Source organism: Channa argus, chromosome 10, assembly GCF_033026475.1.
Source record: "Channa argus isolate prfri chromosome 10, Channa argus male v1.0, whole genome shotgun sequence".
NCBI classification, from domain to species: domain Eukaryota; kingdom Metazoa; phylum Chordata; class Actinopteri; order Anabantiformes; family Channidae; genus Channa; species Channa argus.
The window spans coordinates 13080220-13100162 of record NC_090206.1 but is presented as its reverse complement, the minus strand read 5'-3'; the positions used below and the strand labels follow the sequence as shown (position 1 = coordinate 13100162).

The following is a 19943-nucleotide window of genomic DNA, read 5'->3' as shown; positions in this document are numbered from 1 at the left end:
GTGGTAAGTGAAAGACACAATAACCGTGTCACCATGGAAACTGGTCAAGAAGTGAATTATTCCTAGTTTAATCTGACGTTTGAACTGCTGATCTCTTCCCTCCAGCCCCATTCTGACTGGAAGAGAGTGTGTTTTCAGAAAGTGTCAGGGCATGCGTAACTCTTTGAATCATGCCCTAAGCGACCGACGAGGTAAATGGTTTCTAAAACAACCCTGGTCAGAGAATCCTTTATTTGCCAAAGAAGAGCATAGATGTTGTATATTTTACCATCATACCATCCTGGTTAAATCACAGTCTCCTTATTGACTATACACCACATCATTTCCATTATATAGTTTAAAATACACCTGAGCTCCAACTCTAATCCTGAGGAACTTTAAATAGATGTAGCAAGCATCCATGTGTCCTTGCAGAAATAATGAATGAGAGAAAAATGCATCACATGCAAGAAGTCCAAGAATTAATGGTAGAAAGACGTTTTTATTAAACATTGAGAATTAGAATTTTTATTAGACTCTATCATAAAACCTGGTTGTCTCTGTGCTTTATTAATGACTCTGCAGAAACTTAATTGGAAAATAAAATATTGCCTTCCTTTCCTGAGCCGAACCTCTACAAATTACTGATTTTGAACTTTATGGCAGATATAATAATTCACATCTTTATTTTTTAGTATGTCTGACACTTTCTCATTAACAATGTGTGCACTGCTTTTGAATTATGGAAATATGAGGCTATATCTTAAAGTGAATAGTGCTGTGGTGTGTTGTAGCTTCACTAGTGAAGACATTTTTAGACATTTTCTTTACATAAACCCAGTATATTAAATTTAATCCTGCAACTCCTGCAGCAAAACTCAGAAAAAATAATCTTTTAATATTTCATAGCAAGGTCATGAGTTTAGAAAATGTTGACCAGACAAAAAAATAAGTATTTGAAATAATGTAATTAATTCCTGTAAAATTGTTTCAGGTTAAATTACAGACCACTAAATTATAGCACCACAGAGTTAAATATGCAGAACCCCACATTTTGTTTGAACATTATAAATGTGTCAAAATCTTGTTTCCAGTTTCAACCAGCCTAGAAAGAAAATAAAAATAAAATATACCAGTCAATTATAACAGAAACATGCATTTAGACTTCACATGTCCTAAGCCAAAATAGCCCTCTTCACCTAACTAGGACTAAAACTCTTTTGGGAAATTTTTATTTATTAATTTGTCTATTTAGTTGGCCAATATGTAGTCAAATAACTTATACATCTATTGTAACTATATCACATACACTGATCAGGTGATCTCAATAATGTCTTGGTGGACAGATTCAGCATGGTCACTCTGGGCAGTCTGGGCACATGTAATTTCTAATTGTAATTCAAGAGGTGAGAGAAGTTCAGAAACTCAATGCGTGCAAGTATTGGCCTAATAAAATATCTTTTATAATATTATCTAGTACTGAAAAAAATACAAAAAAAGTACAAAAAAAGTACTGAGGTAAGAAAACAATGTATTTTAAACAACAACATACAGTATTTTTTGGAAAAAAAACAATGGGCTGAAAAATCACTCGGAGATGGTGATTTCAAGAATCCATTTGTTCACTTTAAAAAAAAACATACAGTATTTTTATACTAAAACCACCAGGTAGTATTCATGTTGTGGCTGATGTATAGATATCAAATCTGTGTTGGAAATTAAATTTAGAAATGATTTATTTATTCATTAAATACGCAAGCAATATTTTCTAATATGTGTCCACACCCAGCATTTAACAGCAGAAATTACTGACATAACGCAAAGTGATATTGAATCCTTCTATCTAACCTGTTAATTTAATTACATGACATACATGACTTTTGGAGATACACAGCAACCACTAATTGTTTAGTAGCAGTTATTTTTTTTACCATGAGTTATTTTTCTTGTCCCAGTCCATGTCTCAAACTTGTTGTCAAACCATTTAGGATCACCTAAAACATTACAGTGCCTTCCCATTACTTTCCATTACATTCATCCCACACACTGATTAGTATAAGATCACAAAGGTTGTGAGTAGATTATGTGTGAAGTGAAGTCTGTTTACCGATATATATATATATTTGGATATATCTTATTGTTTATCACACCCTTACCCCAAGCTGTAATCTTAACTAACAAGTTACTCACCAGTCTTGGGAACATTTTCCCCGCACACTGTGACTGTGTCTTGCTACAATTCCCTCGCCCTGTAGTTCCCTCGCCCACTGCTCGGTGACGCTGTGACGACATAAAACAGCCTTTCACTCTTCCTCGGTTGCGTCAGTGGAGCAGCTTTCGACACTTCCGACACTCGTGACCGATTTTATTCAACAGAGAGACCCATCTGTCTAAAAACGGGAACCTGGGGTAGTCGATGGGTCCAGAGGACCCTCCAGATTAATCTCAAAATGGACATATCTCGTTAACGTTATTTTAAGCTACTGTAAAAGACAAACCATGTGGAGGGTTCAAGGTTTTGTTGGAAGAGGTGAGAGAAATCTTACTGACTTTCGGGAAACTTTTACTTTCCCTGTTGCGTAACATTAACCTTCTGTTATATTGTTTTTGGTAGCTGTTTACCAAGTCTAGTAAGAAATGTCGTTTATTGTGACACCAGTGTTGGCTGACATTAGTTACCTAGTAAACTAAGCAAACAGCAATAAAGTGACTGACGTTTCTCTGTGGATGCACCGGACACCACCTGTTTGTGGTGCCACAGGTTTGGCTTCTGTTGCTGTTTATTTTTAGAGGGCTTGTGCGAGGCTGAACCCCAGTGCAAACATGCATTACACGGCATCTGCAAGTCTTACACGCATTATATTTTTCGAAAACTGTGGGGTAGACAATTTAACTTTGGATATTCAGACATTTGGCGAATTATCTTCAATACATCTTAACGTATAAGTTTATCTAAAATATCTAAAAACGACAATTGCATTAAATCTCAAAAGTGGCCTTTTTTAAAAATCAGATCTATGTCTTTATTACACAGCTGTTGTCTAAAATTAGGGTTTAACAGGCCACAGGGCCATGTGTGCTATTTATCAGAAATCTGAAGCTTGTACAGTTGGTTTGACATATCTCTGATAGAACGTGTCAACACTATTAAGAAAAAACAGGCTATAATAGCTTATTTGACCCCAATTCATGTTTTGTATTTACAAACGAAGGGTTGCGCATATAGTGTACACCACGGTTTTTCTAAAAGTACTGGTTAAGAAGTCTTATATTTAAGTTGTAGACGCATAAAATATTTCCTCTCATCCACACATCACTAGAAAACTCAAAGATGTTTAGTTTATAACAATATTTGAAATTGTAATTATTTGAAATTTGAAAACTGTAATTTTTCTCTTCCCTCTACACTTTAGTTCTACATCGATGCCATGGCAGCAACCCCCTGCGACTGCCCCAGAACCACCATGTGGAGGATGAGGTCATCAACAGCTCAACTGTCCTCTCTACCTCTCGACACTCCTCTGACACCAGGTAGATTCCAGGTTTTACTGTCCAGACTTTGTCCACGTCGGACAACAAAACCCTTAAAAGAAAGAAGTAAGAAATATAGAAAAATAGTGTCTTCCCTTTCATCTCGACTTTGCCCTCAAACCACCGTCATATCAGCTGATGAAAAGAGAACCTTTTGAATTAAGGTCAAACCTCAGAGACAACTCTCATCCTTTTCCTTTTTTCTTTTTAACCCCTTTTTTGAACCTGTTCCTTCCCTGTAGCCACTCTCAATGTCAAACTTTCAGCTGTTTGCATCATCCAGCACCATTTGCAGTGTGTGTGTGTGTGTGTGTGTGTGTGTGTGTGTGTGAACAGAGTTGTTTGAAGGAACACAAACTAAGTCATCTGCCAAAACACAATTTTTTGTATAACAGATTAATATCTTAATCTGTTAAACTTGAAATAGACATACAATTGTTTGAATTTTGTTTGTGCTGTTTTCTCTTAGTGCTCAGAAAGAGGGAGATGGAGAAAGGAGGAAGAAACACAGGACATTTCAATTTGGCTACACTGAGATCCCACGTTACACAGCGCTGGATGCTGTGGGATGGGTGTGTCTTTTATCTCTCTACTTAAAACGCAACTGATAAGACTTTTTTTACCTTGTATGACTGTGTGGATTTATGTTCATATGTTTATTGTAAGGAAGAGATTAAGGACTTACTATACTAAACCGTATAGACTGATACGAAAACTAGTGTATTGTGTTGGGGTTTATGTGCACTATTTGACAGCTATTAGTTTTAAAACATAATATGCTCAAGGTAAACTTGATCGCACAACCACACACATACCAAGGCACAGCCAGTGAAACTACCTGTCCAATTTCAAAATTAAATGTTCTGCTGTGCTTTGCAATAACTTAATGCATTTTTTTTGTGTTTGCAAGATTAAATTCTCTACCTCCGTGTAGTTGATGATCGCCTTTTACAGACTTTAATACAATATGGCTTCGCTTGGCAAAGCTGTACAAGTGCAAAAACCAAAATGTCTGCAAAGATCACTATGATTTTACAACTAGAGTTCTAATGTGAAAATGTCATCATCCAGTTTTGTGCACATATAAACACTCAAACTGAAATGTCCTTTGTCTCTCTTTAACGGAATGGGACTGAAGTTTTGTTTGAAAAGAAAACCTGTAACTATTTTAACATAATGACACTTATAGCGAGATTGTTTTTCCACAGAGTGCTGCAGCAGTTCTGTTCATGCAGATCTGCAGGAGGATCCACTCCCGCTTCTCTGCTAGCACTGAGACCAATTCAGCTTCTGGAGCCCTGACAGCACCCTCCTCCCTGCACAAGTGTGGCTATCACATTCTGCTGGAGATCTGTGAGTCTTTATGTCCAACCTAGCAGTAGAAACACTGATTGTTGATCTTCTTCATCTCAACTGATGACATCAATTGCCAAAATAAACAATAAACACTTGATATTGCAGTATCCAGGGGTGATGTCCTGCCCAGAGGAAGGAGTGTGCTGTGTCTGCAGGATGTGCCAGAGAGACTGAACCAAGACCAGTCCTCAGCTCAGAGCAGCAACAGCAGCAGCAGTGCAGGTGATGCCAGTCCTCACATCAGCAGTGACCAGGACCATGTGACTGCTGACTTCTCCATCCCTGACCACCAGTGGGCACTGCTAAACCAGAATTTGCCTGTACCTGGTTTGTTCTACACTCTGTACTTTTCAGTTTGACACTTTTGAAAACTGTGTGTTTTTAAGTTAATGTAATAGTTTTGGGAAATAATACAGTTTTCTCCTCTGTCTCACAGGAGCATCGCCTCTGTCAGCATCCTGCCCTCAGCAGAAGGATGGCAACCAAAACAACACAGAGACAAAAGATGCCAATGACAAGGTCAGAATCTACATCACTGTTTTTCATATTTAAAAGGGACTGATCTTGACCTGTGGTTGACCTGTGATATTTATTTTTTTGTGTGTGTTTGTTTGTTTCTTTCTTTCTTCTCTCTTGTGGTGTAGGACATGTCTGATGAGGAGAAGCTGGCAGGAGCAGCACTTGATCTCAGACATGTGGGAAACACCAGCGTTCCTGTAATCCTTAACATCATCGGTAAGGATTTGATACTAACTCACAAACACAGTGAGGGTTAATTTAATCTAGTTTTGCTTTCAGAAAGTATATTTTGTTTTTTTGTTGTTGTTGTTCTTGTTATTTTTCTGTGCTTAGCCAATATCGTTGTTTTTCTAATGTTGGCAGGTATAGAAAGTGCCAGGAGCAAGAATGACAAGGAAGCGTTTACATGTTTTTTAGCTGCAGCTCAGCAAGGTTACAGCAAAGCGCAGTTTAACACGGCTGTGTGCTATGAGAAAGGCAAAGGAGTCAAAAAGGACAAAGACAAGGTGAGAACCCAGTCAGCCCACTTTGCTTTCTCATAAAAAATATCACAGTCACACTTCTCATATATTAGTCCTGAAATGACTCTTATGTAATTTGATTTCCAGGCTCTGTATTACTACTGCCAGGCAGCAGTCGGGGGTCACATACAGGCTCAGTACCGCTATGCAAAGCTGCTCCTGACCACCAGAGGGAACCAGAGTTTAGAGGAGCTGAACACGGTCATTGACCTGCTTGAGCGGGCTGCTGCAGCCGGGCTCACTAAGGTAGGAATCATGACCTCATTTTGTAAGCTCTTTTGTCAGACAATGCCTCTTTAACTTTATTACAACCATATTTTATACGCTGTTATAAAACTGTACTTTAGAAATTCCTAGGTAATGGAAAAAAAGGAATGTTACCATTTTCATTTATGTCTTTATTGTTTTTTTTACAATACTTTAAATCATTTTCCAGCACTCTTGCTTACTTGTTGGGAAAAGATTAACATGTTTCACACATTGATTTGGCATCCGTTTTTACACCGGATGCCCTTCCTGTCGCAACCCTCCCATTTTTATCCAAGCTCGGGACCGGCACCCGGGTGATTATTGGTGGCTGGGCGGGGCAGTTGGGGTGGGATTCAAACCGACGGCCTTCTGCATCCCAACCCAATGCTCTACCACTGTGTCACCAGGCCCCCACTCTTGTTTACTTGTTGAGCTATAAATAAATTTTAGTCATTTGATAATGATGTAGAAATAGATCATATAATAAGTAAATTGCATTATCATTATGCAGAATAAGTCTTAATGATGTTGTAGAACTGTGACAATACGTACTGGGATATTACAGGGGGACTTTGCCGCGTTGTAGGCAGTCCAGGATGCATTTTTTCTTGCCATTGCTGACGACTGAGTAAGATTGTTTTGCACACATTAGGAGTGTTTAAGGCAAGTTTCAACATGATAGCAACTATGGACTGTTGGTCTGCCAGGTGTGTAACAGGTTTTTGTTTGTTTGTTTTTTCAGTTCATCTAATGTGTTCAGGTGTAATCATGGATGTAGTTGTAGCTCTCTCAAAGCTGAAAACAACAAAAAAAAAGGAAACGCATTAAAGGCTGTACAAACCAAAAAATGTGAATTTGTTAATTTCATAAAATTATCTTTAATTTTGTATTTTGTAAAAGTATTTTTTAATTAGTATTGTATCCTGTATAAACCTTTTATTGTGTAAATATAGTACTATGAGATTTTGGTATCATTACATCAATATTTTGCTATTTTTGACATTTCAGTGTGACGAAAGCAGAGGTAAAATTGATGGCTGAATGCCATTTAGCTGCTTCAGTTTCAGGATTCCTGGTGCTGTGCATTATGGCTCATTGTCACTCTGTCATGGCTTACAGGGACACTTAAATAATAATGTAAGAACTGTGACTATTATACATTACTTACCAATAAGTAAGTGTTTCTATGTATGTCTATGTGTGTGCGATTTAATAAACAGCTGTTTGTGTGCTCATGTTGAACCAAAAAAAATACTCCACTTTTCTCCCTCTTCAGGCTCAGCTTTGCCTGGCCTCGGTCTACTCACAGGAGCCAGTGAGAGATGGGAGCAAGTCTGTCCAGTACCTAAAGATGGCAGCAGAGAGCGGAGTGAGTGCCCTTCTAGATGCTTCTAGCCTTTTATCAATGGCTTTATCGCTGTGATTTTACCTCCCCTTGTGGTGTAATGTGTCTGTCAGTCTGCGTTAGGAAACTGGGAATCCTAACCTTGAGCTTTTTTTATATTCACAGCTCTTTTTTTTTAAAGGCATTCCCGCTTACAATTTGTGTTGAAGTAAATTATTTGATAAGTTATTATTTAATATCACGTCAGAAGTGCAGACTCATTGAAAAAGACATTCAATGAGTCTGCATTTCTGAAGTGATTGATTGACAGCTATTGTGAGTGTTTTGATGATGATATGTTTTTTCTTCTGCTCACACTGTTCTCTCCATTGAAGTTCCTGTTGTCAGTTTACGATCTAAATCGAGATGTCTGCCTGTCTGTCTCTGCACAGAAGCCACCAAATCAAGTTCTTGCACCTTCAATAGGTGGTTCTTGGCACCTACACTGCCAAAATAACATGCCATTTTGTATTCTTGTGCCCAGGATGACAACGCCCTGCTTTTTCTGGGTCAGTGTTATGAGAGTGGATTTGGGGTGCAGCAGAATCTGACAACAGCAATTGAACTGTACAAACGAGCTGCTCAAGCAGGAAACAGGCAGGCTAAGAGCTTACTGACGCCTCACAGTAAGGGTAAGCACACATGCTCTGTTGAAAAGATAATTCATCTGAATTAGTCACTGCATTTTGTTCATTTGTTACTGATGACACTATATGGGATCAGCTTTTAATGAGCCAAGACAACAGTGATAATATCTGTGAGAATGAGCAATTGACTCCCTTCTCTCTCCCTTTCCTCTTCTGCAGAGGATGCTGTGTTGCGCTCCATCCATTCAACTCCTTGTTTGTCTCTGAGCGACCATTGGCTCCAGCAGCCACTGTCCACTCTTTCCCAGACGTGTCCCTCTAAACCCTCTAGCCACCCCACCACCCCTTCCTTCCTGCCTCACTCCTGGAGCACCGGGAACTTGTGTGCCCCCACACTTCTGTCCTCAACACCTGTGCACGTCCATTCACAGAGCTCAGAGGGAGGAACCTGCCAGTGGACTGTGGGAATAGAATAGTTACTCTAAGGGAAAACTGAGGAATGTATTTTTAATTGTGTTAGGTGTGTACATGTTCTAATGTATGAAAAGAGACTGTATGAAAAGACTTGTCAAATGTGAGAGTGTAGATATGTTAATATATTGATGATTTTATATTGTATAAGTCTGAAAGTAGTGAGTTTCATTATGTGTAAAATGAGATGTGGAAGATTTGTATTGTGTGTTAAAGTGTATAAGCTTTTCTGTGGGGGAAGAGAAGTATAATTATTGTGCCTGTTAGTTGGGTTGAGAATCTCACTTTACTTCATTCTTTTTTCTCCTTCGACATTATGCTGTGAAACGGACAAAGTATATCAGTATCATATCATTTCAAGAACACAGCTTGTTAGGGTCAGTGCTTTCTGCCATTGCAAAAGAAAAACTTTTGGTTCTGCATATTTCTGAGAATCAAACCTGTTACCCAAGGTGAACAGTGTTCTGCTGTTAAAACACACAGTAATAAAAAATATATTCCAAAATGCAAAATGCAAATTTTTTTACAGGTGGTACCAGCAGTGGTTTAAAGACCACTGAAAGTTAGTCCCTGTGAAATATATATTGCCGGACTCTCGCATGACGTAAGACTTCGATGATGTGCGATTTCATTACCTGAATTGCAAAATAACACCGGTAGATTTATTATGGTTGCGTCTCCTCCGTGCGCCGAGCGTCCTGCGTCCGCGGCTCTGATTGGCCGGCTCAGCGCCGCGCCGCCCCGGGATCCTCTGGCGCATAGAGAAAGCGCAGCTTGTCCGCCAGCGAGCACCGAGCTGGACTGGGAGGGCAGATAATGTGATGTGATCCAATACGGGCTGCCGGCTGCAGCTACGGGCGAACTGGCGCTTACAAGTGACCGTCCACCTCGGTGCTGCTCATTAGTGTGTGCTTCTGTGGGAGTGGAGTCGCTGACGCCCGGAGGCTGATCGAAGCGGCGAGTGGATGTAAGTAGATGCTCTCGATGGGATGTGCTCCCCTCCCAGTGCGGCGGTGGTGATGGGGTTGGAGAGAGGCACCGGATGGTGGAGATTAACTGCGTCTATCCACATATCGGCAGCTTTGTTTCCGCGATATTGGCAACTCCACCTGTGCATCCTTGGCGCTATGGTAGATTTTAAAATGACCTGACGCTGTTTGTGATATGTCAGTGAGGGAGTTTATTGGGGAAGCAGCAAAAAACGAGGGGCTAGGATACTCCACCCATGACATCATCGACTTTTCAAGTTCATTTCCCCCTTGGGTGTGCTTTCATCTGTTGCGTTTCATTTCTGAAGCAGTGTTTGTAGCTCAGAGTTGTGGTAAGGGCCCTGTCAATACAGAGACTATTGATGAGGAAGAATGGATTCCCCAGACATGCCAATGTAGCTGATAATATCTGTAAATTACCTGATGATGCCTCTATAAAGGATGTAATTGTTAGGAACTAATAAGAAGTAGATGTTCATTTTTAGGTGACCTTGAGGTTATTGCACTCTTGCTTGTAAACACTATACAAGTGAAGCAGACAGCAATAACTAAAGCAGATTGCTTCTACATAAAGAAGGAGAGAACAGTTTTGTCCGTAAACAAGTTTAATTCTTTACAATGATGCAGGTAAACATGTAGGAGACCGTTACTTGATTTCTTTCTCCATCAATGTGGATTCCACATTGTAAGAGTCACTAGATCAAACACAGGAAGAAAGCAGAAAAAAGACACAAAACCAAAAGCTAAGGGTAATGGAGTGTGGTTGTTTTATTATACGTTGCTGCTGTGCTCTGGCCAGGTGCTTAAATCTTGTGCATCTCACGATGGACCTTTGCTGTTTTGGGGCACAACAGTTTTATTGTTTATTTATTGACAACAGTTTAACTACTTCTGCGTGTTCCACTGCCCTGCAAACTGCTGTGTCATTCACCACGCTTTCTCCTTCTAATAACCATCCTTTCTCCTCCCCACTCCCCTCGCATCCTCTCCTCGCCCCACTTTTCTTTAACTAATGGAGCCCTGGCTGCATTGTCGGGGGGGGGGAAGCCTCCTATCTCTGTCCAGGTGATCTAGTGTGAGTGCAACTCTGATGTACAGTAATAATAAAAAAGAAAGCCAGAAGAACAGGGCAAAGGAGTTGGATGTGCTGTTTGCCTGTTGCGCCTTGTCAGATTGTGTGGTTGTGTCATGATAGGTAATCTGAGTCATGCAACATGTTTGCCATAAATTTATGTCCCTCTAGGCACAATTTGTAACTGTAGAGCAAAAAGCTTTACAATAGTCACCTTTTTAGGCTTTGTAGATTATTGCATTTAGACATAAGTGAAAATTTACTATAACCTAAAGAAGAAATAGTTCACCATTAAATGGAAAATATTACAATAGGGGTTACAAGGTGGTTTACCTGACAGTAGTGATAAGCACTGCTGATTGGGCAGGTCAGTGCAAGTACTTTATACCTGTTGACCCTTGGTGCTGTGTTTATGTTCAAGTCAAAGGCCCGTAGTGTGAGTGCAGACTCAGCACAAACAGGTTGTTGTCACAGAAGGACAACACTACAACCACCCAGGGAGCAGAAAACAGATAGGGGACCCACATGAACAAAGTCTGTTTTCTCCAAAATTAAGCTTCTGTTTTTTCCCAAGATTTTGTTGTGCTATAAAATCTGCTGCATTCGCATTTTCCATGTTTTCAAGAAAAGGTGCTGATCATGACTGTAGCATTGTCTGAGCTGTGTATGTGTGTGTGTGTGTGTTTGTTTGTGCGTGTATAGTTGGGTAAAAGGATGTTTATACATTACGATAACATGCCTGGACATATTTTTCTATCTATATCTGTTGTTTACCAGCTTTCCAGAGGGGTGAAGTCTAATGAAATCCGTAAAAGCCAAAGTCATAGTGACACATCCCATACATGTGCTGTGTCTTTAGATCATAATTATTCTTTGCTACACATATGTCTGTATTGATCAGCACAGACCTGATCCACCCAGAGATAAAGGAGTTACTAGCCAGTTAGCAGGAGCTGACTTCTCCTCCCCAAAGACCAGCTTATACCTCAACCCCAGCTTTGTATGTCAGCCCTGGGTGAATTCATCGAGGGTCTGACTCGCTCCCAATATAATGCAAATTGCAATCCAGCATCACTTTGATGCAGTGTTTTTTTAGCACTTCAGCAGTTACACTTTATGTGTAAAACGGGTCTGAGGCTGGAAAATAATCGGCAACACAGTGTATCAATAACAGCCCCTGAGTATGGCTGAGCTGCAGAGAGAGACAGCAAACAGAAAGGCGCTTTATGTTGAGTTGTAACATCCGAGAAATACAAAGGAGTGAGACTATCTCCATTTGACGATGTCACAGATTTTTTTCACAACCGTTGCTGAGCAGCAACGTAACACAAAACACTATGTAAAAGGCCGTGATAATTATTTTCCTAATTATAATAGTTACAGCTGTTGTCAGCCAGTGAAAAAAGCTTTTGAAAAAACACTTGTCCAGTCACTGACCATTAGCCAGTCATTTTGATAAGGGAACATAAAAAATTTTGCAACCAAAAGGAGAATCAGTATTATTGAACTCAGAGACAATAGAGAGTGAGGAGTATTTTCCAGGCAGCTCAGCACATAATTTGGTCAAAAACGATATGTATCAAAGTGTTTATATGTAATAAATGTATTAGGGGGTCGACGCGCCGACGTAATTGATTACAAACACATCGATTTACGCAACGTGCGTCGACGGGTCGCAGGTTGGGCTAGAGATTAACGGTAAATTTTAGTACCTGGGACAATATTGGGACACTAACAACATTCCCTCGCAGGCGCAGACAGCTCAGGTAAAGTAAAAAGTTCCATCTTAAATCGAACGTAAAAACGCTCCGCAAATGAAAGTAGGAAATGATCATAAACCCTCGTTAAACGATCATAAACGTGCAGAAAATGGATGATTTCAGCTGCGCCCTCAGTTCTCCATCCACCCACAATCACCACAACAAGCTTATTGGTAAATAAGGTAATAAACACGTTAGTCCACATACACCTAAAGCTGGAAGTCGTAAAAAGCTGTATCAACCTAATGTGTCGCAGGTTCTGGTGGACAATGAGACAGTCACAAACCAGGCGGGACTCCCTAGCTGTGAGCAGAGAGTCCCCATCAGCAGCAGACAGAGTAGGAGAGGGATCAGTGATAGGTCCTGATTTCATGTTCATCCTTCTTAAACTTAACCCACTATTTTTGTGCTGTTATTTAACTGTAGTGAAGACAGGAGATTTCCTTATGTAGCCAGTATTCACTGATATACTTAATGGGGTTAACAAAATAGTAGCTAACTAATTAATCGACTAATTAATCAATACTTTCTACTCTAGTTGATATAACAATTTATTATGCTATTGATTCCTAATATTCTAGCTCTGCAGATGTAGGCACGGAAACAGTTTCAAGTTGGAAATGGGTTATTTTTTCTTAAAGCAAAGAACAATGTCAGCATTTCACTGCTGTACCCTAAAACAGAACTGAAAAGACTAATACACTATTCGTCCCCCTATTTTTGGAGGGGGGGGAATAATGCTCTGCTGTGCATACTTTGAATTATTATATATATTAATATATATATATGTGTGTGTGTGTGTGTGTGTATGTATATATATATATATATATATATATATATATATATATATATATATATATATATATGTATCATCAAATGGAGATAGTCTCACTCCTTTGTATTTCTCGGATGTATATATATATATATATATGTGTGTGTGTGTGTGTGTGTGTGTGTGTGTGTGTGTGTGTATATATATAAAGCAATAATAATGTATCTGATGTAGCACATCCCCTTGTAGACTGATACATGACTTTTGACTGTGCCCTCTCTTCTCCCATTAGTTCAATCAGGGCTGTATATTGCCTGTCAATTATGATGTCAGCGCAAACCCCTCCACTCTCACGTTCTGGCTCCTCCCCTTCAAATGTGGGTTTGGCCAATCGCAGCAGCCTCTCCGCCAATCCTCCCACCTCTCTCAGCCTTCGTTCCTCTTACAACCAGCTGCTTGGGCGTGATGTCATTAAGGAGTCCATGGAAACCGGAAGCTCGGCCACTTTGCCAAAGAGCCGTCAGAGATACGCAATGACCAGTGTGCGGAGTGCCATGGGCATAAGTGACAACTTGGCTTTGGCCTCAAAAAACCAACCTGTAACCAGAGGGAGAGGTCTCCCCACTAAGTCCTCCTCTAGTTCAGCCCTCTACTCCTCCTGCTCCTCCTCCTCACTGTTCAATACACCAAACCCCAAACTGGTAAAGAATGGGGCCAACATGCAGAGACGAGCAGAGAGTCAGCAGATGGAGCTGAGCAGAGCCAACACAGAGGGCAAAATTCACAATGATCTCATAAATAACCCAACTTCTGACTGGCTGGAATCTGGGAAAGACAACTCACAGCAGCCCCCATTTCGAAGAAGGACCAAGAGCTTCTTGGAGTATCATGTGAAGGGCTGGGATCTGGACTTTAACTGTGGAAACAAGGAGGAGAAAGAGGAGAAGAAGCAGCAGGCTTCTCCAGAGAAGGAGCTGGCCAGTCCTGCCAAAGAGAGGGAGAGCCAGAAGGAGGAGAAGCCCAGCAGCAACCAGGCCTCCCACGAAGAGAAGGAAGAGGTGGGGCCAGTTGTGGAGGAGGAGGAAGAGCAAGATGACCCAACACCAACGTCAAGGCAGCCCCTGCTACCAGTGGTGGTGGAAGTCCCACTATCCTCTACCTCCTCCTCTTCCACCAACAGCCCAGAGTGGATTCCAGAAAACCACAACCCTCTCCAGAACCATGCTCCACCCCAGGTCAGAGAGGAACTCTGTATCCAGGTTCAGGCCAGTCCACGCAGTCCAGCAAAGCCCCCTCGCAGCTCCCAGCCCAGGGTGATCAAGGTGGAGCTGCACCCTAACAATGAGAACCAGTTCCTGCAACAGTACCCTCCTTCTTCCCCTAAACAGGCTCGTGTTTCAGAGAGGAATACCCCTACCAGGAACAGGGAACCCCTTGCCCTGTCTGATCCTGAACCAGAGCCTGGGCTCCCCAAAGTAGGCTTAAGAATGGATCTGACTCCTGAAACTCCTTCAGAGGAAGAAGACTCCAGCTGGACCACCCTGTCCCAGGAGTCACCCTCTGATCAAACTCCAAATGAGACAGGTTTGAAAATTGTTTTGTTTGTCTCCACATCTGATCTTTCTGTTAGAAAATGTAGTGTGTGTGTCAGCATTTAATCATGCCACGATTGCAACTCCTTTGTTTCTCTGTCCTTCTATTTACTCTACAGACGGTCTGAAATGGAAATTTACCAGAAGTCTTTTATTTAGCAAACAAGTCACACCAGCAATACTGCTGCAACCTTTAGGGTCCCTGTGAGCCACCTATGGTGCAGAGACTGATTAAGATGGACAGAAGGTTAGGATACTGCAGATAGCAGGGTGTGAAAAGAGGGAAAAGAAGAAGAAGAAAAACAGAGTTGGATTTAATGATAATTACCAAGGAAGTCTGACAACCCAATAGTTAGAAAAGTGAGAGTATGGAAGGAAATTTACAAAGGCAGGCAGTGAAAATTAAACAGCAGAGAGAGGAGAGGAGAAAGGCTGGTGGCCACTGGGTGAGACTACAGGGGACGAGCCCTGGAGTTACTATGACAACAGAAACTGAGAAGGGGTAGACTGGCCCTGTTTGAAATCTACTCTGCCCCCCCCTTTGTACATATGTCAGGACCACATATGTTCTTGAAGAGCCTGCTTCACTGTAAGCATACAGAAATACCTGTTTGTGTGATACACTAATGTGCAACACGTGTTTGTGTATTGCTGTTATTCATCAGCAGATGTATGGGGGGAAGGGGACTTGCCCCCGGGCTGGCGGGAGATATCAGACTCATCTGAAGTCTATTTTTGGCACGTCCCCACCGGCACCACGCAGTACCACCGGCCTATTGCCTCCAGCAACCAACACATGTCGCCCAACAAAGAGCCAGACACTGAGCGTGACCCACTACAGGAAACGCAGGACTCCCTTAAACCACCCAGTGAGGTGGGAGAACCCACAGACCTACTACAGCTTGTGGGTATTTGAGGCACTAGTATCTTTAATATAGCTGATTTATATTTCAGCATAAGTCCTTAAAGAGAAAACACTTGTTCTGCCAATTCTACTAATTTTTCTGCATGTTTAAGGGTTATTCAGCCAATAAATGGCTAACAATTTATACATACACACTTTAAGAAAGGTGAACATCTGTTTTATAAAACATAAGTCTATTATTTATAGAAAGCTAAATATTCAGACTTATGTAGATTAGGAAACTGTCACAGCCACACACACATTCTGGGAAGAACCACCTTTCCAGTGGTGTAAAAAGTAACTACAGTTGCACAAGTGGTGTAAAATGTTTTTAAGCTGAGGCCCTGAAATCACCAGCAGGAAAAGTCAGAAAAAATAATCTTCAGTCTTCATGTTTAAAACATTAGTTTTTGCCTGTGTGCACCCTATGTTCACTGAGACTCACTGAGACATCTTCATTAAAAAAAAAATATATATATACATATACATACATACATACATACATACATATATGTATATGTATATAAAAAAACACAGATTTAACAGCAGTTTGTGTAGCTGGGTTCAGTAATGAGTCTCCGTCATCACGATCAATGGTGAACGCACCAGCCTCTGTCTGTCTGTCTCCTTCTCTGTTTCTCTAATAATGCATCTGTCTCTCTCTGTCTCGGTCTTCATCCCTCCTTCTCACCCCCAGCGCCCCAGCAGTCTGATATCTGACAGCTCAGTGGAGCCTGTCCCCTCTCCCTTGGCATCCTCCCCCTCCTCCTCTAACTCATCCACCCCCTCCAATGATGTCACCTCTTCTGGACCAAATCTCAACACCACAACCTGCACAGCCAAGGTAACACACAGACTCAAAGTGATCTGAGTGTTCACATGTTTAAAGTGTCTGTCTTTAAATTTACATACATTTTTAGTGGTTTCCTTGATTAATGTTTTTATTTCTGAATAGGAAACATTTTTTAGTTTTTGTCAGATTCCAGAACCAACAGCTCTTCTACAGTCATTACAAAAAAGCATACTTTTATATAGGGTGACATATTCACTCAGTACGGTTATTGCAGAGTTTGGTACAGTCACAGTCACTATAGGTTCTACCATTTCTTCTGTTTAAATCACATATCACACTTGACACCGGTTATTATTCTACAGCTTTTCCTAAAGTTTAATGTGGCTATTACTGTTGCACCTCTTAAAATTGAAATGAATACACAGAAATCCCCACTCAGGCCAGTTCAACAAAGAGGAATAATCCATATTTTATTTTAAAATAAGTACTCTCCTCTTATTAGTAGTAAATTATTAGAGCAAATAAATTGGTAAAATCAAGACTGTGACTGTTAGTGTCTGTTTCTGAATGTCTTTTTTTCTGTTTTGCTCGAGGAGCTAAAGGACTATCCAGTCTATCCAGATCCCAGTTTGAAGGCATTTGAAGGGGCTACTCTCCGCTATGCTTCACTTAAACTCAAGTAATACACACACCCACACTCTTCAGTAGCAAAATGTGTAATTTTATTGCTACTGCAATTACATAGTAACTCCTAGGCTCGGTTATTTCTTAGTGAATTATTACGTAAAATATGACTATTTGTTGTCTTATGTTTCTCTGCAGCCCTCCAGCCCAGCTAGAAACAGTGGACCTCAACAATACCTTTTCTGATCCAGAGGCAATGGTAAGATCATTACAACTTAACATTTGTGTCAGCCTAACACATTTAAATGCTGGTAACATTTAAATGCTTTTTATATATCAGGTTGCTGCACATGATGTGTTTGAAAATGACGGGAAGTAACTAGGACTTGTTTGCAATGACGTAATGAACCTGCTCCCTGGCATCCCGTCCTCTGTCTTTCTCTCTATGTTTGTTGCAGCGCCACTCAGTGAATCCTTTCTGAACTGACAGGAGGTCAAACTAGTATTCACTGCCCCCATGTGGAGAATAGCACACAGAAATGCCTCTGAGAGTAAAGGGCATATTTAGTTAATTTAACAATAAAACGGTAAAGCTGCTCACATCGTGAATAGGCAGAAAATAAAAGCAAACATTCTCATGATTTAGATGCTAAAGTTCTGCACAAAGGTTACATGTCGAGTCAGGGTTTTTACTTGACTTTTTAAATAACCAAACATAAATCAAATGAGCCTGAAAACAAGACTCAGATTTAAATGTCACTTGAAAGAAAAATGCTTGATATGTTCATACCACAGAGGAAAGTTGAAACACTGGAAATGTGAATATAATTCAAGATGATTCAAGTCTGTCATATTTCATGTGAAGTCCTCCACAGCTAGCCATCAGAGTTATTGCTCTGACACCTGGTTTGTGATAGTATAGCTGATCCTTCATAATGCATTGTACCTGTAAAATGTCAAAATTAAATTGTTGTGTGTGTGATTATATACTTTTTTACTTTCCTCTTAGCCTGTGTTTAAGATTTAAAGTAAGTTTAAGAGTGAGTTGATTTTAACAATGATTCCAATGCAGGAAAACATGGAGCTTAATCTCTGAACTGTAAAATTATTACCCATCATCCAGTGTGACATCTTAGTTTTTATGTCCCTTACTTGCAATAACTATACACACACAGCCTTAAGGATTCAAATAATTAGGTAACATTTTTGGCTGATTTCTTATATTCAAACAGTATGGCAAATTATTTATTACCTAAATTTGTTATTTATTACAAAATGTTTGATACATGTGGTTAAACTCAGGGCTGTTTCCAACCTGTTTGTTCATCTGACTGCTCCAATACACTTTTACACTATTTTAATTTCATTAATTTCATTATAACTGATGATGCTATAGACAAAAAAAGTTTAAGAAAATAGTATATGAGGATATAAGTTAATAAATAGTGTGCGTGCTTGTCCAGTCTTTTCCAGTGCGATCTCTGGGCTGGGTGGAGATGGCAGAGCAGGACCTGTGCGAGGGGAGGAGCAGTGTCGCAGTCCATCACTGTATCAGACAGCTGTCTTACTGCAGGCGGGACATAAGAGACTCAGCTGGTGTCTGGGGAGAAGTCAGTGTATTTCTATGATCCATATTTTATGGTTATATACACATTCAATAATCATTCAACCCACTGTGACTGACCGTCCAGACTGTGTGCCACTACTTTAGTGTATTCTTGTTTGTGGTCTTGCAGGGTAAAGGAATGTTGATGGTGCTTCAAGACCGCATGTTGACTCTGGTTGACCCAGACGATCGCAGCCTGCTGCACTCTCAGCCAATCAGCAGCATCCGTGTCTGGGGCGTTGGAAGAGACCACGACAGGTAGGTGGACACTACAAATACATGTCTAAGTCTAATATATGTGTCTCCTTTTCTGAAATTGTGACGTCTCTTCGATTACATTATTGTTTAACAGTACCAAATGTGGTATTTTTACTTAAATGTAAATAAAATTAAAACAAGAGCTACAACACATACAGTCAGTCCAGCTACTGTACAAACACACACAAATCTACAAACACACATCGTAGTACACACACTTACATAGTAACACACTGTAAAATGCATGTGTGTAACCATCTTGCTGTTAGAAGCTGAATCAGTGTTTTAACTAATCAAAGAATGTAATGAAGCTCATTAATATTCAGTGCATATTTATGCTTGTTGGTCTATGCTTCCACTTCACACTGAGGACCTGTGGTACCTTTAGTCATTTAGCAATGTCCCGCGGTCATTACCTTTCACTGCTGAGGTGACAGTGTGCTGATGCCAGCACAGCTGCCGAACCCTCGTCGATATGGTCTTCTCAGGGTTTCTATTCTAGAGAAACCACTTTAGACTCTTACACAAAGCCTGTGCACATCTGGAAACATATAAAATATATATATATATAGGAATGTGTTGAATATGCATGAAACATGTATATGTGTGCAAATTTGAGGGCATGCTTATAATTATATAAAATACACAAACAAGAAGAGTGGTGAAGGTTTGTGTTTCAAAAATCAGTTTGGTCCTGAATCTAAACATCAGCTGTTGGATTGGGTGAAAATTGAGTTTAAAAATGGCATCTGTGTAAAAGGTTTGATCTCACTTTATTCACTCACAGTGCCATCTTACCTTCTTTTCTAATTTCTCTCCTCCTGGGTTTATGTTCTTCCTTCTGTCTTTAATTTCTTCTTTTGTCTTTTTAAACACTGCTCTAGTCTCTTTTACACAGCGCCACTCACACCAGCTCCCTCGTCTCTTCTTCCTCTTGTCTTTTTCCTCTTTTCCCTCTATCAACAGCAACTGTGCC

The 19943-nt window shown here is 40.4% G+C and overlaps 2 protein-coding genes across 8 annotated transcripts in view; both read left to right on the top strand.

Annotated features, from left to right (window-relative positions):
* The first annotated feature begins 2320 nt into the window (after positions 1-2320).
* Positions 2321-8825, top strand: dele1 (DAP3 binding cell death enhancer 1). Its single transcript, XM_067518357.1, has 12 exons — positions 2321-2509; positions 3393-3510; positions 3980-4082; positions 4719-4863; positions 4972-5193; positions 5303-5385; positions 5511-5601; positions 5749-5891; positions 5994-6152; positions 7432-7524; positions 8024-8171; positions 8346-8825. The coding sequence occupies exons 1-12, from the start codon at positions 2479-2481 to the stop codon at positions 8600-8602; spliced, it is 1593 nt and encodes a 530-aa protein (XP_067374458.1). The 5' UTR covers positions 2321-2478; the 3' UTR covers positions 8603-8825.
* Positions 8826-9326: 501 nt separating this feature from the next.
* The window catches only part of LOC137134011 (amyloid beta precursor protein binding family B member 2), a 32182-nt gene continuing 21565 nt past the window's right edge, over positions 9327-19943 (top strand). Inside the window, exons 1-8 of one of the 7 annotated variants that reach the window (XM_067518350.1) lie at positions 9327-9564; positions 13483-14774; positions 15448-15656; positions 16384-16530; positions 17073-17158; positions 17302-17362; positions 18567-18713; positions 18840-18967. In XM_067518350.1, coding sequence (XP_067374451.1) covers positions 13514-14774; positions 15448-15656; positions 16384-16530; positions 17073-17158; positions 17302-17362; positions 18567-18713; positions 18840-18967 — 2039 coding nt within the window. In that variant the 5' untranslated portion in view covers positions 9327-9564; positions 13483-13513. Of the gene's footprint in view, positions 9565-9586; positions 9728-13482; positions 14775-15447; positions 15687-16383; positions 16531-17072; positions 17159-17301; positions 17363-18566; positions 18714-18839; positions 18968-19943 lie in introns of those variants that run through there. The other 6 variants (XM_067518351.1, XM_067518349.1, XM_067518348.1 and 3 more) reach the window with 6 other exon arrangements.

Excerpts from the sequence above, each read along its gene's own strand:
- dele1 (XM_067518357.1), top strand. The coding sequence starts at position 2,479 with ATGTGGAGGGTTCAAGGTTTTGTTGGAAGAG. Across the intron at positions 5,194-5,302 it reads CCAGAATTTGCCTGTACCTG|GAGCATCGCCTCTGTCAGCA; the intron begins GTTTGTTCTACA and ends TCTGTCTCACAG. Across the intron at positions 5,602-5,748 it reads TGTAATCCTTAACATCATCG|GTATAGAAAGTGCCAGGAGC; the intron begins GTAAGGATTTGA and ends TAATGTTGGCAG.